This window comes from Papaver somniferum, chromosome 3, assembly GCF_003573695.1.
Source record: "Papaver somniferum cultivar HN1 chromosome 3, ASM357369v1, whole genome shotgun sequence".
In the NCBI taxonomy this organism is placed as follows: Eukaryota; Viridiplantae; Streptophyta; class Magnoliopsida; order Ranunculales; family Papaveraceae; genus Papaver; species Papaver somniferum.
In genome coordinates this window covers 54,207,662-54,233,462 of record NC_039360.1, presented here as the reverse complement: position 1 = coordinate 54,233,462, position 25,801 = coordinate 54,207,662, and the positions used below count along the sequence as shown (strand labels likewise).

The 25,801-nt window shown below is 37.7% G+C and overlaps 4 protein-coding genes across 4 annotated transcripts; all 4 read right to left on the bottom strand.

Annotated features, from left to right (window-relative positions):
- Nucleotides 1-6,515: 6,515 nt before the first annotated feature.
- Nucleotides 6,516-9,119, bottom strand: LOC113361265. Its single transcript, XM_026604562.1, has 6 exons — nucleotides 8,998-9,119; nucleotides 8,364-8,463; nucleotides 8,044-8,229; nucleotides 7,555-7,908; nucleotides 7,227-7,391; nucleotides 6,516-7,146 (listed from the first exon to the last, which is right to left on the bottom strand). Exons 2-6 carry the CDS (start codon nucleotides 8,424-8,426, stop codon nucleotides 6,997-6,999), a joined length of 918 nt encoding a protein of 305 aa, XP_026460347.1. The 5' UTR covers nucleotides 8,427-8,463; nucleotides 8,998-9,119; the 3' UTR covers nucleotides 6,516-6,996.
- Nucleotides 9,120-9,365: 246 nt separating this feature from the next.
- Nucleotides 9,366-12,432, bottom strand: LOC113359459 (ribosome biogenesis protein BMS1 homolog). Its single transcript, XM_026603085.1, has 6 exons — nucleotides 12,390-12,432; nucleotides 12,220-12,283; nucleotides 12,034-12,121; nucleotides 11,836-11,926; nucleotides 11,622-11,740; nucleotides 9,366-9,512 (listed from the first exon to the last, which is right to left on the bottom strand). The coding sequence occupies exons 1-6, from the start codon at nucleotides 12,430-12,432 to the stop codon at nucleotides 9,366-9,368; spliced, it is 552 nt and encodes a 183-aa protein (XP_026458870.1).
- Nucleotides 12,433-23,075: 10,643 nt separating this feature from the next.
- LOC113361264 lies at nucleotides 23,076-24,184 on the bottom strand. The gene is made up of 3 exons (XM_026604561.1): nucleotides 24,115-24,184; nucleotides 23,787-23,951; nucleotides 23,076-23,706 (listed from the first exon to the last, which is right to left on the bottom strand). Exons 1-3 carry the CDS (start codon nucleotides 24,178-24,180, stop codon nucleotides 23,557-23,559), a joined length of 381 nt encoding a protein of 126 aa, XP_026460346.1. The 5' UTR covers nucleotides 24,181-24,184; the 3' UTR covers nucleotides 23,076-23,556.
- Nucleotides 24,185-24,220: 36 nt separating this feature from the next.
- LOC113359457 (ribosome biogenesis protein BMS1 homolog) lies at nucleotides 24,221-25,678 on the bottom strand. The gene is made up of 5 exons (XM_026603084.1): nucleotides 25,557-25,678; nucleotides 24,923-25,022; nucleotides 24,604-24,789; nucleotides 24,305-24,468; nucleotides 24,221-24,263 (listed from the first exon to the last, which is right to left on the bottom strand). Exons 2-5 carry the CDS (start codon nucleotides 24,983-24,985, stop codon nucleotides 24,221-24,223), a joined length of 456 nt encoding a protein of 151 aa, XP_026458869.1. The 5' UTR covers nucleotides 24,986-25,022; nucleotides 25,557-25,678.
- Nucleotides 25,679-25,801: the final 123 nt, after the last annotated feature.

Sequence of the window (25,801 nt, the reverse complement as noted above, 5' to 3'; positions counted from 1 at the left end):
GCTTAAATCTTAGTCGATAGAAATTATCTTTGAGACTAGTTACTGTGCAGGACCTAGGAGTTCTTACATGATCATGTGATTCGTTAGTCGAACAACTGTGTTGTGTAAACATTTTTCTTCATTAGCATGAAGGGTTTGCGCAGATACGTGTTTTTCAAATTTATTGATACTTACACAAACATATTTAGTTCCTAGGAGTAGTTGTTTTTGTTAGGTTTTGTTCCGTTAAGTTCCGGAATCTTCCGGAACGGGTCAGAAACATTACTTGGGCTGTTTCCCAAGTTATGTGGTTTCCTAGTTGATCAGTCATTTATCTAATTTAAGTAGAAAGCTAACCTAGGAAGTTCTTAGGGACAAGTTTGTGTGATCTATAAAAGGACCTATAGGGCTAGATTTATAGATATCTTCTTCTTAGAGAGTCTACAAATGTCTGTTTGTGAGAGAATAAAAGAGCAGCTAGGGTTCTTATTGTTAGGGAACTTTGAGTGACTAGTTCTTGTGAGGTAAACACTATTATAAGAGTTTTTCCAAAGAATTAGTGAAATCTTTTTTTTGTCGAATTGTTTCTTGTTTCTTCTTAGTTCTCTATATTGTTATTAGATCGTTAGAACATCTTACTCGAGACGAACGTATAGTAGTTTTTCTATCTTAAGGAAATCTCTAATGGATTATACAATTGGTGCGGTGAGCGTGGATAGTCGAGAAGGAGTTGATGCGATGGAAAAGTACGGAGAATTGAGTTTTATTGTTTGGAAAGGTTTGATGGGAATTTTGATTTCAGTCTTTGGCAGATGAATATGAAATATTATCTTGTCGTGCTAGATTTGAATGACGCCCTTAAAGGTCCAACGATGAAGCAACAGAAAAAGAGAGATTCGAATGAGATGGAGATGATAGAATATATTAATGATGCATGTAAAAATATGGGTGTTTATCGGATATTCGGCTTCATCTCGCTAGAAAGGTGCAAGGTCATGTTGCAATCAAGGATGCTACATCAACAAAACAACTATGGGACTCTCTTGAAAGTTTATTCATGGTTAAAACAATGACTATAAGATCTTTATTAAGGGTCTTTTACATGATATGATGATGGAAGAGAATACTCCGGTGATGGATCATATTTCTGCATCTGATTCATTAATATCGAAGCTTGAAGCTGTTGGTGACAATTTGAATGATCAAGACAAAGCTCTACAGCTGATCTAGACGCTTCCAGAATCATATAAGACATTGTCACAGAATTTTATGAGTCGATCGTCGTTTACTATATTAGAAGTCTGCAATGCTTTAGCTGCGGAGGAGATGATGTGAAAGAGAGATCGGTTTAGTAATATTTCTGAAGATGCGTTTTTAGCTGATGGGAAGAGAGTTGGTAGCAACAAAGGAAAACGAACAGTTTTCAGAGGTGATTGCTAAAAGTGTGGTCAGCCAGGGCATTGTGCTAGAGATTTTCCTAGGAAAAGGAAAGTTTTGGGAAAGTTTCGGCTAACTTTCTTAAAGATACTGCAGTCTGAGCGATGCTATCGGAAGATTGTAATCGTGATGAGGTCCTACTGACGCCTGCAAATCTTAAAAGTCAGGGAGGATGGGTATTATACTATGGTGTCGTTGTGCATGTTTGCAATAATCGTTCATTATACAACAATTATGAAGATTGCAGCGGGTTTGTCTACATGGGGAATGACTCTAGATTGTTGGTTCATGGAGTCGGTGAAGTTCGCCTAAAATTGTTTGATGTCTTAGTTTAAAGAATCAAAAATGATAGACATGTGCCGAAGATGAAGTGAAATCCAATTAGTTTACCTAGATTAGAATCACTTGGAATGAGATACTCTACTAAAGATGAAGTAATGAGTGTATATCATGGCGATAATATAATATTAATGGCAAGACGGTACAAGGGTGTACTGATTACATGGAAGAGTTGTTTGTGGTGGTGCTAGAAGTTTAAGAAACATCTGTTTCGGTGGTGCTGATGCAACAAGGAGGAGGTTAGGCTTAGGTGGTGCTTCTAGACGAAAGTTTCAACGAAAAGTGTCTGTGACCATGTCCTCTTTAGACATGGCTTAATTATCAACCTAGATAATTGACGACCCTTATGGGAGGGAGGCCCTTGAATAAGGGTGAGATAAAAGAAGATTTTCGTACGTCAAAGTGAAAAAGTAAAAAGACAGCTGCTGTTTTGTTCACGTCACAAAAGGTGGTGATTGTTAGGTTTTATTCCGTTAAGTTCCAGAATCTTCCGGAACGGGTCAGAAACATTACTTGGGGTGTTTCCCAAGTTAAGTGGTTTCCTAGTTGAGTTGTTTATGTAATTTAGGTAGAAAGCTAACCTATGAAGTTCTTGGGGGACAAGTTTGTGTGATCTATAAAAGGACATGTAAGGTTAGAGATATAGATATCTTCTTCTTAGAGAGTTTACAAACGTCTGTTTGTGAGAGAAGAAAAGAGCATCTAGGGTTCTTACTGTTAGGGAACTTTGACTGACTAGTTCTTGTGAGGTAAACACTATTGTAAGAGTTTTTCCAAAGAATTAGTGAAATCTTTTGTTTCTAGAATTGTTTTTTATTTCTTCTTAGTTCTCTGTATTGTTATTGGATCGTTAGAACATCTTACTCTAGACGAACGTATAGTATTTTTTCTATTTTAAGGAAATCTCTACTGGATTCTACTGTTTTTAACATACTAACTAATCTACATTAGTGAGTCGTAGATATTGAAATTGAGTTTTCTCAATTTTCTCTCTTTATTGCCCATGTACCTCTCCATAACGAGGCTTAAATGTTAGTTGGTATATAGAAATTAGCTTTAGGACAGTTTCTGTGTAGGACCACGAAGCTTCTACCTGATCATGTAATTTGTTTGTTGAACAAGTGTGTTGTGTTTGTACCCAAAATAAATTCTAGGCACAAAACACGATTGATTTGATGATGATTAAATAAATTAGCGTTATGAAACAAATCGAAAAAAAAATAAAGAGACACAAGAATTTAACGTGGTTCGGAAGGTGTTGCCTACATCCACGGAGAACAGAGAAATAGTTTATTGATTGTAGGATACAATAATTTTTCCTGGGTTAGCTAACCTAAAATTCCATGTCTCTTAGGGTTTAGAATACATATATTTATAGTATTATGTAACCCTAATTTTGATGTAAACTTGATATGCAAGCAACTTTAGCAACAAGACTTCTGGAAACTTCTAGAATCTTCTTTACGGGCTTGATTAGCTGGCTTGATTAATGGGCATTCCGCGTATTTTATACACGGTACAAACATCGCCCCCTCTTAACCTTGGGGGTTAAGAAATTCCTTTATCCTTCTGCGTCGACCGTTGATGACGTAACTCGCCCCCAAGCGTGAGTAGAGGTATTATAAAGACGCCCCCAACTGTAATCACCTGCAAAAAATTTGCTCACGTGCTAGGCGAGACTTTTTGCCACGTGGTGGACTTGTGATGCTCGAGAGATAGTCGAGTCTTGAGTGAAATATAATGTGCGTGCTTGAGTCTTAAGTTAAGAAGATTAAGGCTACATGCGACGGAGGCATGTACATAACTGCACAAATGAATCATGGCACACTGTTGTACATATCCAGCATGGTTTTCCCTGCAACATATGCTCATGTTAGTTTACCATTCTTAAAAAAACGCGATACGTACCTGAAATTTTCATTCCTAAATACACAGCTTGCCAAGTCCATATTCGTCCTCGTTGGGCTTTATGGGGTAAGGTTTTTTTTTTTGCTCGCAACGTACCAAGGCTGAAGCGCTCGCTGCTCGGGCAGGCTGGCTGTTGCTTGTGTTGAGTACGAGTCTTTGTACCAATATCGGGCATTGGGCTCGTGGTTGAGACGAGACTTTATGCTTGCCAAGGTGCAAGTCTTTCATACTCGCGTGCAAGGCGAGATTTTATGCTTGCGATAAGAGCAAGACTTATGTGCTCACATGCAAGGTGAGGCTTTAGGTGCTTGCGATGTGATGCAAGGCTAAATATTGAAGGGTCTAGGCAATCCTCATTCTCGCACTCGATCATGTCGCTGCTCACGAACCTCGAAATCGATTATGTCGCTATCCACGATCCTCGAACTCGATCATGTTGTTGCCCCAAGTGCACATAAAAGTTTCTCGAACACAGAATTTTTGCTTCCATGCTGTAGTGAATCGAAAGACGATTCAAACGAGCAAAAAATCACTCAATTCGGACTTTAAACGAAAATGTTATTGGCGAAACAAGATGTGAATGATATGCGCGCTGAACAGACTTAGATTACTGAGTCATGTTTTGTTGCACAAACGAATTGGCAGCACAGATGGTTGAAGGATGAAAGGAGCAACCTACAGGTCATAAGATCGATTCCTCCCTCCTGACTTTTTTTTCTTGAACTACCAAGGCACTATCCTGACTGGATCTAAATGCCGACTTGGCAGTCAATGAGTGAAATGATGCAGCTGACATGACGGGATACCTGCTGGCGTGGCATCCGGTGCTGACTGGGATGTCTTACTGACATGGCAACGCTGACTGGGACGTCTTGATGATGTGGCATCCATGCGGTGCTGACGTGTCGCTGCTGACATGGCAACTGGTCGGACCCGAAAGGTTTGGACCGAGTTGGACCAGATGAAGTGGTTGAATCGGTTGGGTTGGAATTGGACCAGGAAAAAGGTTCGGTTCGGGTTAGACCGTCTGAGCCAGACCGGTTTGGCTTTGGTTAGTGCTCCCCGCGTGTCTCCTTCGATTCGCTGGATGTGTTGAACCGGTTATGGTGAATCTGCAGCTGGACGTGCGGCTGGACAGATCCTATGGACGATATCTTCCAAATTTAACGGACATGATTCGCTGGATCTGAAGCTGTACGTGAGGTTGGACGCAGATTAGGTTTTTGCAACGCCTTCTGCAACACCTATATCTGTTACAGTATCTTTCATTTCGCAACACTTCTGCTATTGCTTTCACTACAGTTTCTTCAACTGTTTCGCAACGGTTTTCATCATTTGCAATAGTTACGTAAGAACCCTGATTTTTTGATTTTTCTTTTTTTGTGCTGCTGATTTTTGCATGGAATCTCATGCATGATTTTTCCGGCACTTCTCTCAACAGTAAAACACGGTTGTTTTCACGAATCCCCTTAGTCGGCGCCAATGTTTGTGCCCAAAATAAATTCTAGGCACAAAACACGATTGATTTGATGATGATTAAATAAATTATGGTTATGAAACAAATCGAAGAAAAATAAAGAGACACAAGAATTTAACGTGGTTCGGCAAGTGTTGCCTACATCCACGGAGAACAGAGAAATAGTTTATTGATTGTAGGATACAATAATTTTCCCTGGGTTAGCTAACCTAAAATTCCATGTCTCTTAGGGTTTAAAATACATATATTTTATAGTGTTATGTAACCCTAATTTTGATGTAAACTTGATATGCAAGCAACTTGGGCAACAAGACTTCTGAAAACTTCTAGAATCTTCTTTACGGGCTTGATTAGCAGGCTTGATTAATGGACCTTCCGTGTATTTTATACACGGTACACACATGTTGCTTAGAGATGTTTTCTTCGACCAGTATGCAGGGATATGATGGATACATAAACAAACTGCTTAGATTCAGAAGTAAATTTGGATTCTCAAACAAATTGTTTGTTATGTGGTATGTGATTTTGTTTCTTCCTCCAATTTTCTACCATTCTTATTAAGTGGACAAATTCTAATTTACTTTCTTTGCCTCCAGGTTGAACTTATAAAGCTTTTGCTTATTATTGAGAAAATGTTGAAGACAACTGCTGATGCATTGGAAGAATTCCAGAGTTACAGACAAATGAAAGAATCATTGCTGCTTAGGAACGGTGATGATGGGACCTACATCCATCAAATCCAAATTTTAGAAACTTATCTGCATTGACAAGGATAAGATTAATTTTATGATCCTCGCAAGGAATCTCAAGTACATTTCTATAAGGTTAGGGTTCAACAATTTAGACGATCGAGTAAGCTAGCAGAAAAAACACCATTAGTAAAATAAGTCACGATCTTACTTCAAAAATAATTATAATCAATGGAAAATGATTCACCTACCAACCGATATTTATCCACTGATTTAAAAATTTGTAATGCACTAATCAAGCAACTAATCTATCATGATTAATGGATCAATCGTCTTAAATTAAATTAGTAAGTTTTAGTTAGCCTAGCATAATACATACGCTTAGGCTCAGTTTAAACTCAAACAGGTATGCTGACCATGCATCAGAAACTGCACATAAAAGTTTGTGAAGAGTTGTACAGTTCTAACGCCATTTAGTTCATGATGCCATCATAAACCTTGACTATGGCCATTTTAGTTCAAACGCTACTGTAGTTCTTTGTGATAGTTGTACAGTATTCCGTCCTATAATGTTCATGTCCAGTGGGTCTGAGGTACGTCAGTAACCCATGAACTTCCTTCCTATTCAAAAATGGAAAGGAAAAATTAAGTACATGAAGAAAAATCATCTCGAGTTTAATTCCGTAGCTATTAGCAATTGTATAATTCATGACAGAGTCATACTTTTCTCGACAATTCCCAGTGTATAAACAACATAACCATCTTTCATCTGCTTATTCACAAAAAGTAACTTTTCTCTTCGTTTTTTCATTCAGACTCTTCGTCTGAATCTTCAAAATCATCCAACTCTTCGTCCGAATCTTCAAAAATACCAAGTATTTCTGCAATCTCTTGCACATCTGGATGTATTTGCAAAGCTTTCATAGATTGCTTAAGGTCAGACTCATGCACAATAGGATGCAATACTTTAACTCCATCAGGAGACATGTGCCGTAAAGTCATGTAGCCTCCCGTTAATTTATCCTTACAGGAATTTTTCATTCCATGAAGTAAGATAAAGACATGGTCATCCAGTGAAAGTTCGCCGCTATCAAGTGAATGACCATCTTTGTCGAGCTCATTATCATCTTCCGCTTTGTGAGCATAACAGTACTCATATAATGTTTCTCAAGCAAAGTTCTGACCTGAACCTCGACAAATGAAGGCAAACTGTCTATCATCATGTTTGAGATCTTCAAGGCTTCCTTCAAAATCTTGAATATCCCACACACGTGTGATTTCTCTTTCATCTGCAAAGTAAAGGCTAGGAGCCCCACTCTATTATACAAAGAACATGATCAGTAAATCAATCATATGCAAAATACAACAATTCACTTGTTTTTTATAGCTCAACTCACCACATATGAACCAAATAGCAATCCGCAGCCCCAACCCCCAGATCCAATTACCATGGTTTTGGGTATTTTAAATTGCTTCCTCTCCTCATCGGTTATGACATGGGTTGTCAGTAATCTATTTGTCTCTGTAGCACACTGTTGCGGTGTCCAAGAGTGATCTTTGATCTGCACATGAAATCAAAACGACATTAATAATCTTTGTACAATAAAGACAGAGCCTTTAGCCCCAAACAAGTTGGGGTAGGCTACTAATGAAACCCACATCAAGCTACCAAAACCAAATCAGAAAACGTAAAAGTATATAAAAATAAAGATGATAACAAATCACCTTTGGAGTGAGGTGATGAATAACAAACTCCTGCAATATAGTTGAACCACATAGTGCAATTAACATCTTTCCTATATAAGGAAGTTTTGAACCAGCAGCATTTGAATTATCTTCCTTTCTTATGTTTCTCCTTTTCTGTGGAGTGTTGACTGACTCGAGAGGAAATAATAACCCGTCAACAATAAAATACAGGCCTGACTTGTTAATCACGGCAATTATTGTTGTTCCATGGTAAGCTTTTAAAGGACATTTCTCTCGTGACCGCCAACCAAAAGGCAACACTTCTTCGAAAAGGATAACAGCAAGCAGTTGTTCAAGCGTCCCCCGTGTCTGAGCCGGACTATCCTCGAGTATCTGGATGCATACCAGAACCAAGTTAACCTGTTAGCAACCTTGCATAAAACTGTCAATACCGGCAAGTTGCAAAGGGTGTGGATAAACAGTACAACTGAAAATTGGAGTACGGAAAACTAAGGGAAGGCATTTCACCTGCATATATCCAGCAGTCTGTTCTGCAAGGCCGATACCTCCTACGAGAATAGGCTGACAGGGATCACGATCGGGAACCATCTCAAAAGGAACGCCAAAAACCTTAAACGTTAGGTAAGTCCCTACTCTGAAACTCTCGGTCTCCATGTAAGGTTCCACATCAAGATTGTTTTCATCTATATTAATCTGCATCCGGGCAGAGTATCATTCCCACAAAAAGTACGAAAATCAAGTATCGCCTTTTTAGAGTTCAGAATATAGATATGAAGAATTATTTATTTCACATAAAACGTAGAAACTAAAATATCTTCAGTGGGTACCTCGAGTTCATGGCTGTCAGGTGGTAACTGGTAAAGGGCAAGGGTCGGCGGAGATTGTAACATCAGCTAAAGGGTAATCACCAACACCAGCAATATGCACCTGGAACAATACCAGCTAAGTCATACACATCAAGCATTTGACGGAACAACATGCAAGTACATGTTGTTACACAAGAAGTGAAAACAAGAGGTACGTAACTTTGTAAGTTCATTACAGAATAATAAGCAAAAAATGGAAAAAAATCTAATGCATGAACCGGAAAGATGACCAAAATATCAAATTACTCAAACAACTTAGCATTAGCTTAACTAGTGACATTTTCTGTTTTGTGAACCTCTTTTCTTATTATTCTTCAGTTTATGAGCTCCGCATACAAGCACAGAAATTCTAGGAAAAGCTCAACTAGAACTGGTACCTTCTATTCTTTTCTCAAATACACTCAAGAAAATTAAGACAGGGTACAAAATGGTCTAAAAATGAAACTTGCCATGCAAAAGTATGAGCAAATGTGATTAGGAAATGTTTTAATTGAATACGCTCTTGTGAACAAAATAGACAGAACAAGAGGAAATAGATCAATGATGAAAATAAAAAGCAAGTTCGTAATCAACAAGGGCAGCTAAAAAAATGTACCTTGGTTCCTTTCTTGATATCACAACCTCGAAGATAACCGCACAGTAATATATGTCTCTTGTCATTATCAACCACATGTGCTTCTGAGGAAGTCATATCCTCAAGACGATCAACTAGCATATAAGGATGTTTAGCACGACATGGCAAAGTTGGAAATTTCTCGACCAATAAAAAGTCAGCCAATTCCTGAATATCACTCTCTTGATACTTGGATAAGAAATCATAATGAAAACTCCTTAATTTACTAACGGGTTGGTGGATTCATAAATACATGAACCATACCATATGATAGGTGCAAGAACATATATTGGTCCACATATACTCACCTTTCATAATGGAAACTAGACAAGCAGAATGCATTTGCTCCTTTATATGTGTTCCCTAAATTTTCGGATGAGGCACTTTTTGGTTGTTGAGCGTGCATCTTCATCTTTAAGTTTATCCAGATTTGTAAGCACCCCCATAACCTTTGGTATGCCCTGAACTTGTAAGAAGTGAAGGAACTCGAATGTTTCCTACAATCAACAAAAGCATGTTGCAGTACATATTGATTAGCTTCCATTAAAGTTCAAGAAACTTGAAACACATAAAAATTACACTGCACTGACGACTGTATGTACAGATTAAAGTTTCTGTAACAAACTAACTCAGAGAAGAATGAAATAAGGTTAACCAATACCACATTATTTTATAAAAAAAATGTATGCATGCACAAGTTAAATAATCTTATAAATTATGGAGACGTACAGGTAATGTATAAAAAGCTGTGTTACACCAAGACTTACCATTTAGGGACTAGGTTAGGAGTGCGACTTTGTGCACCCCTCTTAACCTCGGGTGCACGTCCCCCCTTTCCTACAGGCCATTCTTCCAACCCTGGTTATCTAAGTTGTTTATAATTTCTGATATTAAAACGACATCCACATTGGAAACTGGATAATCCGTATGAATAAAAAATTCATCGTCAAGCCAGACTTCTCCAGTTCTTCTTTCTTTATCACTTATTTTTTTGTTTCTCGAGGGAGTCTTCCCTATCATGTGTTAAGTTATATGAATATTGTCTATGAGTCGTTTCATGAGTCGCTCATGTTTAACGTTGTTGTTAGATATGGGTACTACTACTCATACAAATAAGGTCAGAACATAATCATCTGGTGGCGGAAATAAAGTAACAGATTCTGATGATCAAGACGAAGGATTTATTGAACACCGAATTTCATGAGTTGCTATCATTAGGAATGATAAAAGTAGTAATACGGTGAGGAACTGAATTATCATGAAACACTACGAAACAGAGTTATCATGAAATACTACGATTGTGAGTTTTGAACTTTTGATCGACTAAATAAATTTCATCCTTCTATAATTAGGGGGTTAGGAAGACTACTGCAACTAAATATGGTGAATGGGAAAGTTTTCTCTAATATATATATGAGAGAAAATCAAGTGAGGGTTTCCAATGGGAGAATGGAACTTCAAACTCAAAACATTTTTACATCATTGTTGTTGGACCGTCGTGAGGTTCTAACCTCTGTAGCTTATATATCACCAATCCCTAAACCCACTATTCAATATTAAAAACTTTGTGTAATGCAGATTTTGAACAATCAAAACGGCATAGTCCCTGCTGTCCGGCTTCTTCTTCCCTTATTTCTATCTAATTAGCAGTAATTCGAATGAATACAAACTTCAATTGGAAATCCACTATAGCAAATATGTAAAGCCCAACAGTGATAACTTTAATTGGCAAATCAACAATAACAATATAAGTTGGCAGTCCAAGTCTCAATCGAAGATTCATGGATATCATGGAGGATAGATAAAGCTAACTATGGAGCAGAAGATAGATAAAAGTACAGCAAAAGAGAGAGAAAAGGCGTGTTGTTCCGATAATTATTTCTCCAATTCCCAATGGATACTACTTATTTTTAAAACAAAAATTACTCCCTCGGTTCCGATTTTCTTGACGTCGTAGAGTTTTTCACGGATATTAAGAAATATCAGAGAGAGTAAAATCTTTTCTATAATATCCATATTAATTCCTACTTAAAGAATTAAATGACCTAGTTTTGTGTTTCTAGATTGTAGAGAAAGTTGTCGATCCAGTAACAATTAATTGGGATGAACTCGACGAAGAGATGATGAGTAAAGAAGTAAACAAGATTGGGTATATATCCTTCATGGGGTATATTTCAAAATTAGAGTAGTTATTTTTGTGCTGATTCCCATGAGAATTAATTCTCTGGTGTGATTCCAAAGTAGGGTAGATTAGTGAAAATTGAAGAAAAAAAGCTAGAACTATCGTCTAATTTGGAATACAAAAAAACCCCTAAAACATCAAGTAAATCGGAACGAGGGAGTATAAAATAAGCAGACAACTACGGTTTAGCTATAAACCAATAATAACGGGAGGAATGTGCACCTCCGGTTTAGAGGTGGTGCACAAAGTCGGACTCCTAAGTTAGGGACTCTCGGATTCAGAAATTCAGAAGCAGTAACTTACCCAGCCGAATCTCCACTTTTTCCGATATCACAAGTGTGGATTATGATTTGTAAAATACAAAGAAGATATATATGATTATTAAATTACAAAAGAACATTCTGAACATTTTACTGTGACTTACCATTTCAAACCCATATTTTGCATCAACGAGCAACATCACTGCGTCTGCATATTTTGCAGCATCAATCATGCCATTCATATTATTGGGACACTCCACAAACTGTATCCGTCTCCGGTTACCTAGAAATCGAATCAATGAGATAGATTACTCGATGTCTACCACTGGTCTACTACGTTGAGAAAGAAAAAAAAAAACAAGTGAAGGCTAAATATACCTGATCCTGTTATAATGGTCTTTCCTACGTTGGTATGATTTTTTGAAGTATAATAGTTGATTAGAGAATCAATCAACAAAGATTTCCCAACCTAGAACACAAAAACGAACCCAAATGGTCTTTAATGTCCGAATTACCACTACAGACTTGATATGAAAAAGACTTATCTTGCTGTAAAGAAACAGTAATTACTATTACCTTGGGAGGTCCATGGACTACAATAACATACGGAGCTATGCTTGGATCTTTCTTGAGTCCGTTATTGTTGGTTTCCCCATTTAAAACCCTAAAAAAAAATAAAAAAATCCGATTATCTCTATATTCAAGAAATTTGCAGACGAAAAACCCAAAAAACAAAAAATCAGAAAGAGACAGAGGAATCACGTTTCTTCACTGTCTCCAGAAGTTGTACAAGAAGTAACATCCTCATTGTTTAGTTTCTGACCCTCTATCAAAGGAATCAGCAAATAATTACCCATAAAATCAAAGTTACAAACAAAATTTAGCTTTCTAATCAATGAAATATAGACATGGTTTAGAGTTTGAAGATTTACTTTCATTTCTCTCTGCTCTTCTCTTCTTAGAACCTTTAGACATCTTGACCTGACTTCTCTCTGTAACTTACACTCTGTGAATGTGAAGGAATCTGAAGAAACCTCGCTCAATGGAAGCAGCTTCCTTCTCTCTCACAATCAGTCGTAGTAACTCTGTGAATGTGAAGGAATCCGAAGAAACCTCGCTCAATGGAAGCAGCTTCCTTCTCTCTCACAAGCAGTCGTAGTACGATAGTCGGGGTTTCTTTGTTCGACTGGGGAATGGGTCCGGCCGGGTCCCTGGACTTTGGATGTTTTTACTCTTTCCTACTTAGCCCTCCCGATGTTTCCTCGGCCCTCCAGGTAGCTACGTGTCAAAATAGACTAAGTTCAAAAATGCACTAACACCAGCCGTTTGGGTACCAGCAGCATAATAAAAGCGTACGTTTTAGGCGCCTCAAAATATTCAAAAACACTGTGAATGAAACATACGAGTGTTTTGACATCTTATTATCAAAGCTTAATTGGGTCCCGAAAAATAATTAGGAGCCTCACACTATAAGACAAAAGAAATCATTAAAATCTAATTTGAGTCATCTCTTATCCAATTTTTTTAAAAAATACTAATCTATCTTTATTTAATTAGTGATAATTTTATTTAATTAGTGTTAATCTCACTTAATTTGATTTTAGCCTTTTTTTTTTCAAAATTTTGTTTGCGATTTTTCATATTTTTTTTTGCCCGGATCCGCATGAAAAGTCGTTAGGATAGTGAAGTATTTCAATAACGACTCTTAACAGTCGTTAAAGTTTTAAAAACGACCCTTATAATTCGTCATTATTGCTTGACGACGCTGAACAGTCGTTAATGATTACAAAAGAGTCGTTATCTTCTTTGAAGAGCCATTAATGGTGGAAATACATTAGAAAAAGATAACGACTCTTTTATAAGTATTAACGACTGTTTAGGGTCGTCAATCAACAAATACGACTCATGAGGGTCGTTGACGACCCTCTAATGTATCTTCGAATCTTAGAAGAGGATAACGACTCTTTTATAAGCATTAACGACTGTTTAGAATCGTCAAGAAACAATGAAGAATTATGAGTGTCGTTTTGTGGGTCGTTTTTGAAACACTTCAATATCATGACGATTCTCCAATAAACAATGACGATCCTTCCATCTTTTTGGACAGAGATATGTTTTTGGTCATCAAGAGTCGTTAGTGTATAAAAAGGGGTCGTCAAAACCCAGAAAAATGGTCGTTATCTCCTACATTCTAGACATCAACGATTTTTCATATAAATAACATGCATATGAAAAATCGTTAGGGTATACAACTATGAGGTAGACGACTCTTATTTTTCAGTTGTGATTGAGAGTCGAGAGGGAGGGAGGAGGGGACTGATTTTTTTTATAGGTTTAAAAATGAAAATGAGTTGGGGTTTAGAGTTAAGCGTTAATAGAATTTAAGTTTTAGGTTTAGTGAAGGGTAAAACAGTATTTTCACTATATTTTGGGGTGGAAATAGATTTTTTTTTGGGTGGGAATAAATTTTTTAGGCCCCTATTATTTCTTGGGGCCCCAATTAAGCCCTGCTTATTACAGGGGCTGTGAATCCATTAGACGGGTTGTTATAATAAGACAAAATTTGTTATTAGATGATAATTTCAAAGCCTCTTATCAATTTTTTTTAGTAATGACTAATCAATCCTTATAGTTACGGCTGAAAATTTAGTTTGACGAGCCCAATCGTAAAAAAAAGTTACGATTTTTTTTCAAAGCCAACCGCAGCTCAGTAAAGCCAATCGTAACTCACTGAAACCAACTGTAATTCATGTTTTTGTTTTTGTTGAAACCAACCGCAACTCATTAAATCCAACCGTAACTCACTAAAATCCAACTGTAACGAGTTACGGTTGGCTTTTGAAAACCAAAAAACCAACCGCAACTCTATTTTTGGTTTTTCGAAACCAGCCGTAACTCACTAATTCCAACTGTAACGAGTTACGATTGGTTTCTGAAAACCAAAAGCCAACCGTAACTGGTTCTGGAATCAATTTTTTTCGACCTTTATTGAGAAAAAATAACAAACTTCGATCTCATTTGCAATAGATTGATTTTGGGTCGTTAATTAGAATTAGAGAATTGAGTTTGTTTTTCTTTTTTAGGTTTGACTGATGGAAGGGTTATTGATGATGATTGATTTTGAATTGTTGTTGATGATTGTAGTGGCATAAAACCACACACTACATCCAATGGTATAAAGATGAATTAAAACTAAGTAAAGATGCACAACAAACATAGACACAAAGATATACGTGGTTCGGTATGATTTTCTACATCCACGGGTGAAAGGATGAATGTTATTATTTCTTTTCTTTGATTACAAGGTGTTCTCTCCTTCTCAAATGGTGTAACTCTCAAACTCTCGAATGTAGTGTCTCGTTTCTCTCTCTTTCAACCTCCCTCTCTCTCTCGACCAGCCCTTGTATTTATAGGCCAAGGTCGACATACAACAAAAACAATGTTGGTCACATTACATCAATTTTAGTTGTTCCCTATCGAACTTGCACTGCTCGCCCGACTTTCTGGTTTGACCGATAGAGTCTTGGTTTTTGATAGTTCTTCACCCGAGGTCGAGTCTTGATCGTCTGGTTAACACGATGTCGCCCTTCTTTCTTCTTGGTGCTACCTATCTTACAGTGAATCCAGTTTTCCATGCACGTACTAAGCATATCGAGATCGATTATCATTTTGTTCGGGATCAAGTTTCCTCTAAGCAGCTAGATATTCGATTCATTCTTCCAAAGATCAAATTGCCGATATCTTCACCAAACCACTTCCTAAAGATCGTTTTGCTCTTTTACGATCCAAGCTCACGGTTAGTGATGACCCGTTACGCTTGCGGGAGGGTATTGAGTTAACGTGATATACAAGTACTTGTTATGTATAACTTGTAGAGTTTCCTTTCAATAGATTTCTTGTATCTTAGGAAATCCTGTAAACTAGGAATTGTTTGTATCTTAGGAAACCCTGTCGTGTATATATACACAGTTCGGTCTTGATGTATGACTATCGACTTCTCTTAATAATAATACTATTCCCGTTCAGTACTTCTTCTCTTCTCCTAGTTCTAAACCTAACAAAACCAAGTTCTGTCTTTCTGTCTATTTTGTTCACAAGTGCATATCCGATTAAACATTCTCCCAATCACATTTGCTCATACTTTTGCATGTTAAGTTTCATTTTGTACCATTTGTTTATTTGATTGTGTATGATCTTAATTTCGATTAAGATTATTGATACAGACAAATGACAGGCTTTAATAGCTCAGACTCGATCTCTCATTCTCTCTTACATTGTTCACGTGTGTTGCACACACTAGCCAATACTCCCACACACTTACAATACACTATGTTATTTTATTTTATTGTTATCGATCAAAGAGAATAGATTAAAAGGCACACAAGCCGTGTGTGGGCGAATACGAAATACAAATAGCGAAAAAGCCCCATAAAAAAAGTAAAGAACAATCTAGGAAAACAAAGAGTATCAACAGAAGAAGACACAACTTGTGAAACCTAAAAAACAAAGAGCAACTTGCAGACGCAAACAGGAGCACTGCCTTTTGTCAATTAGAAGACTTGTCAAGACCTTCTATATTTAAATCATCATGATTTTTTATAATATTTTTTTCACGATTAGTATGGAAATCTTAAGTCCCATGACGATCCATGCTCCAAGAGTACACTATGTTATTACTTCCTACACTATGTTATTACCTCTTACACTTGCCTTAGTTAATAGTTTTGTTTTATTGAAGTGTCAGTGACATAACCCAGTGTGCCATACAATTGATTTGCAGGTTTCCTTAGTAGTTTTTTATGGACATAAAACATACTAAACAATCTGCATAATTGAATTGAATTTTCTCCATTTATTTCTATAACGAACCAAGCTTAAATCTTAGTCGATAGAAATTATCTTTGAGACTAGTTACTGTGCAGGATCTAGGAGTTCTTACATGATCATGTGATTCGTTAGTCACAACTGTGTTGTGTAAACATTTTTCTTAATTAGCATGAAGGGTTTGCGCAGATACATGTTTTTCAAATTCATTGATACTTACACAAACATTTTTAGTTCCTAGGAGTAGTTGTTTTTGTTAGGTTTTGTTCCGTTAAGTTCCGGAATCTTCCGGAACGGGTCAGAAACATTACTTGGGCTGTTTCCCAAGTTATGTGGTTTCCTAGTTGATCAGTCATTTATCTAATTTAAGTAGAAAGCTAACCTAGGAAGTTCTTAGGGACAAGTTTGTGTGATCTATAAAAGGACCTATAGGGCTAGATTTATAGATATCTTCTTCTTAGAGAGTCTACAAATGTCTGTTTGTGAGAGAATAAAAGAGCAGCTAGGGTTCTTATTGTTAGGGAACTTTGAGTGACTAGTTCTTGTGAGGTAAACACTATTGTAAGAGTTTTTCCAAAGAATTAGTGAAATCTTTTTTTTGTCGAATTGTTTCTTGTTTCTTCTTAGTTCTCTACATTGTTATTAGATCGTTAGAACATCTTACTCGAGACGAACGTATAGTAGTTTTTCTATCTTAAGGAAATCTCTAATGGATTCTACAATTGGTGCGGTGAGCGTGGATAGTCGAGAAGGAGTTGATGCGATGGAAAAGTACGGAGAATTGAGTTTTATTGTATGGAAAGGTTTGATGGGAATTTTGATTTCAGTCTTTGGCAGATGAATATGAAATATTATCTTGTCGTGCTAGATTTGAATGACGCCCTTAAAGGTCCAACGATGAAGCAACAGAAAAAGAGAGATTCGAATGAGATGGAGATGATAGAATATATTAATGATGCATGTAAAAATATGGATAAGAAGTGTTTATCGGATATTTGGCTTCATCTCGCTAGAAAGGTGCAAGGTCATGTTGCAATCAAGGATGCTACATCAGCAAAAAAACTATGGGACTCTCTTGAAAGTTTATTCATGGTTAAAACAATGACTATAAGATCTTTATTAAGGGTCTTTTACATGATATGATGATGGAAGAGAATACTCCGGTGATGGATCATATTTCTGCATCTGATTCATTAATATCGAAGCTTGAAGCTGTTGGTGACAATTTGAATGATCAAGACAAAGCTCTACAGCTGATCTAGACGCTTCCAGAATCATATAAGACATTGTCACAGAATTTTATGAGTCGATCGTCGTTTACTATATTAGAAGTCTGCAATGCTTTAGCTGCGGAGGAGATGATGTGAAAGAGAGATCGGTTTAGTAATATTTCTGAAGATGCGTTTTTAGCTGATGGGAAGAGAGTTGGTAGCAACAAAGGAAAACGAACAGTTTTCAGAGGTGATTGCTAAAAGTGTGGTCAGCTAGGGCATTGTGCTAGAGATTTTCCTAGGAAAAGGAAAGTTTTGGGAAAGTTTCGGCTAACTTTCTTAAAGATACTGCAGTCTGAGCGATGCTATCGGAAGATTGTAATCGTGATGAGGTCCTACTGACGCCTGCAAATCTTAAAAGTCAGGGAGGATGGGTATTAGACTATGGTGTCGTTGTGCATGTTTGCAATAATCGTTCATTATACAACAATTATGAAGATTGCAGCGGGTTTGTCTACATGGGGAATGACTCTAGATTGTTGGTTCATGGAGTCGGTGAAGTTCGCCTAAATTTGTTTGATGTCTTAGTTTAAAGAATCAAAAATGATAGACATGTGCCGGAGATGAAGTGAAATCCAATTAGTTTACCTAGATTAGAATCACTTGGAATGAGATACTCTACTAAAGATGAAGTAATGAGTGTATATCATGGCGATAATATAATCTTAATGGCAAGACGGTACAAGGGTGTACTGATTACATGGAAGAGTTGTTTGTGGTGGTGCTAGAAGTTTAAGAAACATCTGTTTCGGTGGTGCTGATGCAACAAGGAGGAGGTTAGGCTTAGGTGGTGCTTCTAGACGAAAGTTTCAACGAAAAGTGTCTGTGACCATGTCCTCTTTGGACATGGCTTAATTATCAACCTAGATAATTGACGACCCTTATGGGAGGGAGGCCCTTGAATAAGGGTGAGATAAAAGAAGATTTTCGTACGTCAAAGTGAAAAAGTAAAAAGACAGCTGCTGTTTTGTTCACGTCACAAAAGGTGGTGATTGTTAGGTTTTATTCCGTTAAGTTCCAGAATCTTCCGGAACGGGTCAGAAACATTACTTGGGGTGTTTCCCAAGTTAAGTGGTTTCCTAGTTGAGTTGTTTATGTAATTTAGGTAGAAAGCTAACCTAGGAAGTTCTTGGGGGACAAGTTTGTGTGATCTATAAAAGGACATGTAAGGTTAGAGATATAGATATCTTCTTCTTAGAGAGTTTACAAACGTCTGTTTGTGAGAGAAGAAAAGAGCATCTAGGGTTCTTACTGTTAGGGAACTTTGACTGACTAGTTCTTGTGAGGTAAACACTATTGTAAGAGTTTTTCCAAAGAATTAGTGAAATCTTTTGTTTCTAGAATTGTTTTTTATTTCTTCTTAGTTCTCTGTATTGTTATTGGATCGTTAGAACATCTTACTCTAGACGAACATATAGTATTTTTTCTATTTTAAGGAAATCTCTACTGGATTCTACTGTTTTTAACATACTAACTAATCTACATTAGTGAGTCGTAGATATTGAAATTGAGTTTTCTCAATTTTCTCTCTTTATTGCCCATGTACCTCTCCATAACGAGGCTTAAATGTTAGTTGGTATATAGAAATTAGCTTTAGGACAGTTTCTGTGTAGGACCACGAAGCTTCTACCTGATCATGTAATTTGTTTGTTGAACAAGTGTGTTGTGTTTGTACCCAAAATAAATTCTAGGCACAAAACACGATTGATTTGATGATGATTAAATAAATTAGCGTTATGAAACAAATCGAAAAAAAAATAAAGAGACACAAGAATTTAACGTGGTTCGGAAGGTGTTGCCTACATCCACGGAGAACAGAGAAATAGTTTATTGATTGTAGGATACAATAATTTTTCCTGGGTTAGCTAACCTAAAATTCCATGTCTCTTAGGGTTTAGAATACATATATTTATAGTATTATGTAACCCTAATTTTGATGTAAACTTGATATGCAAGCAACTTTGAGCAACAAGACTTCTGGAAACTTCTAGAATCTTCTTTACGGGCTTGATTAGATGGCTTGATTAATGGGCATTCCGTGTATTTTATACACGGTACAAACATCGCCCCCTCTTAACCTTGGGGGTTAAGAAATTCCTTTATCCTTCTGCGTCGACCGTTGATGACGTAACTCGCCCCCAAGCTTGAGTAGAGGTATTATAAAGACGCCCCCAACTGTAATCACCTGCAAAAAATTTGCTCACGTGCTAGGCGAGACTTTTTGCCACGTGGTGGACTTGTGATGCTCGAGAGATAGTCGAGTCTTGAGTGAAATATAATGTGCGTGCTTGAGTCTTAAGTTAAGAAGATTAAGGCTACATGCGACGGAGGCATGTACATAACTGCACAAATGAATCATGGCACACTGTTGTACATATCCAGCATGGTTTTCCCTGCAACATATGCTCATGTTAGTTTACCATTCTTAAAAAAACGCGATACGTACCTGAAATTTTCATTCCTAAATACACAGCTTGCCAAGTCCATATTCGTCCTCGTTGGGCTTTATGGGGTAAGGTTTGTTTTTTTTGCTCGCAACGTACCAAGGCTGAAGCGCTCGCTGCTCGGGCAGGCTGGCTGTTGCTTGTGTTGAGTACGAGTCTTTGTACCAATATCGGGCATTGGGCTCGTGGTTGAGACGAGACTTTATGCTTGCCAAGGTGCAAGTCTTTCATACTCGCGTGCAAGGCGAGATTTTATGCTTGCGATAAGAGCAAGACTTATGTGCTCACATGCAAGGTGAGGCTTTAGGTGCTTGCGATGTGATGCAAGGCTAAATATTGAAGGGTCTAGGCAATCCTCATTCTCGCACTCGATCATGTCGCTGCTCACGAACCTCGAAATCGATTATGTCGCTATCCACGATCCTCGAACTCGATCATGTTGTTGCCCCAAGTGCACATAAAAGTTTCTCGAACACAGAATTTTTGCTTCCATGCTGTAGTGAATCGAAAGACGATTCAAACGAGCAAAAAATCACTCAATTCGGACTTTAAACGAAAATGTTATTGGCGAAACAAGATGTGAATGATATGCGCGCTGAACAGACTTAGATTACTGAGTCATGTTTTGTTGCACAAACGAATTGGAAGCACAGATGGTTGAAGGATGAAAGGTGCAACCTACAGGTCATAAGATCGATTCCTCCCTCCTGACTTTTTTTTCTTGAACTACCAAGGCACTATCCTGACTGGATCTAAATGCCGACTTGGCAGTCAATGAGTGAACTGATGCAGCTGACATGACGGGATACCTGCTGGCGTGGCATCCGGTGCTGACGTGGCGTTGCTGACTGGGATGTCTTACTGACATGGCAACGCTGACTGGGACGTCTTGCTGATGTGGCATCCATGCGGTGCTGACGTGTCGCTGCTGACATGGCAACTGGTCGGACCCGAAAGGTTTGGACCGAGTTGGACCAGATGAAGTGGTTGAATCGGTTCGGTTGGAATTGGACCAGGAAAAAGGTTCGGTTCGGCATCCGGTGCTGACGTGGCGTTGCTGACTGGATGTCTTACTGACATGGCAACGCTGACTGGGACGTCTTGCTGATGTGGCATCCATGCGGTGCTGACGTGTCGCTGCTGACATGGTAACTGGTCGGACCCGAAAGGTTTGGACCGAGTTGGACCAGATGAAGTGGTTGAATCGGTTCGGTTGGAATTGGACCAGGAAAAAGGTTCGGTTCGGGTTAGACCGTCTGAGCCAGACCGGTTTGGCTTTGGTTAGTGCTCCCCGCGTGTCTCCTTCGATTCGCTGGATGTGTTGAACCGGTTATGGTGAATCTGCAGCTGGACGTGCGGCTGAACAGATCCTATGGACGATATCTTCCAAATTTAACGGACATGATTCGCTGGATCTGAAGCTGTACGTGAGGTTGGACGCAGATTAGGTTTTTGCAACGCCTTCTGCAACACCTATATCTGTTACAGTATCTTTCATTTCGCAACACTTCTGCTATTGCTTTCACTACAGTTTCTTCAACTGTTTCGCAACGGTTTTCATCATTTGCAATAGTTACGTAAGAACCCTGATTTTTTGATTTTTCTTTTTTGTGCTGCTGATTTTTGCATGGAATCTCATGCATGATTTTTCCGGCACTTCTCTCAACAGTAAAACACGGTTGTTTTCACGAATCCCCTTAGTCGGCGCCAATGTTTGTGCCCAAAATAAATTCTAGGCACAAAACACGATTGATTTGATGATGATTAAATAAATTATGGTTATGAAACAAATCGAAGAAAAATAAAGAGACACAAGAATTTAACGTGGTTCGGCAAGTGTTGCCTACATCCACGGAGAACAGAGAAATAGTTTATTGATTGTAGGATACAATAATTTTCCCTGGGTTAGCTAACCTAAAATTCCATGTCTCTTAGGGTTTAAAATACATATATTTTATAGTGTTATGTAACCCTAATTTTGATGTAAACTTGATATGCAAGCAACTTGGGCAACAAGACTTCTGAAAACTTCTAGAATCTTCTTTACGGGCTTGATTAGCGGGCTTGATTAATGGACCTTCCGTGTATTTTATACACGGTACACACATGTTGCTTAGAGATGTTTTCTTCGACCAGTATGCAGGGATATGATGGATACATAAACAAACTGCTTAGATTCAGAAGTAAATTTGGATTCTCAAACAAATTGTTTGCTATGTGGTATGTGATTTTGTTTCTTCCTCCAATTTTCTACCATTCTTATTAAGTGGACAAATTCTAATTTACTTTTTGCTAGCCTCCAGGTTGAACTTATAAAGCTTTTGCTTATTATTGAGAAAATGTTGAAGACAACTGCTGATGCATTGGAAGAATTCCAGAGTTACAGACAAATGAAAGAATCATTGCTGCTTAGGAACGGTGATGATGGGACCTACATCCATCAAATCCAAATTTTAGAAACTTATCTGCATTGACAGGATAAGATTAATTTTATGATCCTCGCAAGGAATCTCAAGTACATTTCTATAAGGTTAGGGTTCAACAATTTAGACGATCGAGTAAGCTAGCAGAAAAACACCATTAGTAAATAAGTCACGATCTTACTTCAAAAATAATTATAATCAATGGAAAATGATTCACCTACCAACCGATATTTATCCACTGATTTAAAAATTTGTAATGCACTAATCAAGCAACTAATCTATCATGATTAATGGATCAATCGTCTTAAATTAAATTAGTAAGTTTTAGTTAGCCTAGCATAATACATACGCTTAGGCTCAGTTTAAACTCAAACAGGTATGCTGACCATGCATCAGAAACTGCACATAAAAGTTTGTGAAGAGTTGTACAGTTCTAACGCCATTTAGTTCATGATGCCATCATAAACCTTGACTATGGCCATTTTAGTTCAAACGCTACTGTAGTTCTTTGTGATAGTTGTACAGTATTCCGTCCTATAATGTTCATGTCCAGTGGGTCTGAGGTACGTCAGTAACCCATGAACTTCCTTCCTATTCAAAAATGGAAAGGAAAAATTAAGTACATGAAGAAAAATCATCTCGAGTTTAATTCCGTAGCTATTAGCAATTGTATAATTCATGACAGAGTCATACTTTTCTCGACAATTCCCAGTGTATAAACAACATAACCATCTTTCATCTGCTTATTCACAAAAAGTAACTTTTCTCTTCGTTTTTTCATTCAGACTCTTCGTCTGAATCTTCAAAATCATCCAACTCTTCGTCCGAATCTTCAAAAATACCAAGTATTTCTGCAATCTCTTGCACATCTGGATGTATTTGCAAAGCTTTCATAGATTGCTTAAGGTCAGACTCATGCACAATAGGATGCAATACTTTAACTCCATCAGGAGACATGTGCCGTAAAGTCATGTAGCCTCCCGTTAATTTATCCTTACAGGAATTTTTCATTCCATGAAGTAAGATAAAGACATGGTCATCCAGTGAAAGTTCGCCGCTATCAAGTGAATGACCATCTTTGTCGAGCTCATTATCATCTTCCGCTTTGTGAGCATAACAGTACTCATATAATGTTTCTCAAGCAAAGTTCTGACCTGAACCTCGACAAATGAAGGCAAACTGTCTATCATCATGTTTGAGATCTTCAAGGCTTCCTTCAAAATCTTGAATATCCCACACACGTGTGATTTCTCTTTCATCTGCAAAGTAAAGGCTAGGAGCCCCACTCTATTATACAAAGAACATGATCAGTAAATCAATCATATGCAAAATACAACAATTCACTTGTTTTTTATAGCTCAACTCACCACATATGAACCAAATAGCAATCCGCAGCCCCAACCCCCAGATCCAATTACCATGGTTTTGGGTATTTTAAATTGCTTCCTCTCCTCATCGGTTATGACATGGGTTGTCAGTAATCTATTTGTCTCTGTAGCACACTGTTGCGGTGTCCAAGAGTGATCTTTGATCTGCACATGAAATCAAAACGACATTAATAATCTTTGTACAATAAAGACAGAGCCTTTAGCCCCAAACAAGTTGGGGTAGGCTACTAATGAAACCCACATCAAGCTACCAAAACCAAATCAGAAAACGTAAAAGTATATAAAAATAAAGATGATAACAAATCACCTTTGGAGTGAGGTGATGAATAACAAACTCCTGCAATATAGTTGAACCACATAGTGCAATTAACATCTTTCCTATATAAGGAAGTTTTGAACCAGCAGCATTTGAATTATCTTCCTTTTTCTTTTCTTTTCCTTTCTGTGGAGTGTTGACTGACTCGAGAGGAAATAATAACCCGTCAACAATAAAATACAGGCCTGACTTGTTAATCACGGCAATTATTGTTGTTCCATGGTAAGCTTTTAAAGGACATTTCTCTCGTGACCGCCAACCAAAAGGCAACACTTCTTCGAAAAGGATAACAGCAAGCAGTTGTTCAAGCGTCCCCCGTGTCTGAGCCGGACTATCCTCGAGTATCTGGATGCATACCAGAACCAAGTTAACCTGTTAGCAACCTTGCATAAAACTGTCAATACCGGCAAGTTGCAAAGGGTGTGGATAAACAGTACAACTGAAAATTGGAGTACGGAAAACTAAGGGAAGGCATTTCACCTGCATATATCCAGCAGTCTGTTCTGCAAGGCCGATACCTCCTACGAGAATAGGCTGACAGGGATCACGATCGGGAACCATCTCAAAAGGAACGCCAAAAACCTTAAACGTTAGGTAAGTCCCTACTCTGAAACTCTCGGTCTCCATGTAAGGTTCCACATCAAGATTGTTTTCATCTATATTAATCTGCATCCGGGCAGAGTATCATTCCCACAAAAGTACGAAAATCAAGTATCGCCTTTTTAGAGTTCAGAATATAGATATGAAGAATTATTTATTTCACATAAAACGTAGAAACTAAAATATCTTCAGTGGGTACCTCGAGTTCATGGCTGTCAGGTGGTAACTGGTAAAGGGCAAGGGTCGGCGGAGATTGTAACATCAGCTAAAGGGTAATCACCAACACCAGCAATATGCACCTGGAACAATACCAGCTAAGTCATACACATCAAGAATTTGACGGAACAACATGCAAGTACATGTTGTTACACAAGAAGTGAAAACAAGAGGTACGTAACTTTGTAAGTTCATTACAGAATAATAAGCAAAAAATGGAAAAAAATCTAATGCATGAACCGGAAAGATGACCAAAATATCAAATTACTCAAACAACTTAGCATTAGCTTAACTAGTGACATTTTCTGTTTTGTGAACCTCTTTTCTTATTATTCTTCAGTTTATGAGCTCGGCATACAAGCACAGAAATTCTAGGAAAAGCTCAACTAGAACTGGTACCTTCTATTCTTTTCTCAAATACACTCAAGAAAATTAAGACAGGGTACAAAATGGTCTAAAAATGAAACTTGCCATGCAAAAGTATGAGCAAATGTGATTAGGAGAATGTTTTAATTGAATACGCTCTTGTGAACAAAATAGACAGAACAAGAGGAAATAGATCAATGATGAAAATAAAAAGCAAGTTCGTAATCAACAAGGGCAGCTAAAAAATGTACCTTGGTTCCTTTCTTGATATCACAACCTCGAAGATAACCGCACAGTAATATATGTCTCTTGTCATTATCAACCACATGTGCTTCTGAGGAAGTCATATCCTCAAGACGATCAACTAGCATATAAGGATGTTTAGCACGACATGGCAAAGTTGGAAATTTCTCGACCAATAAAAAGTCAGCCAATTCCTGAATATCACTCTCTTGATACTTGGATAAGAAATCATAATGAAAACTCCTTAATTTAC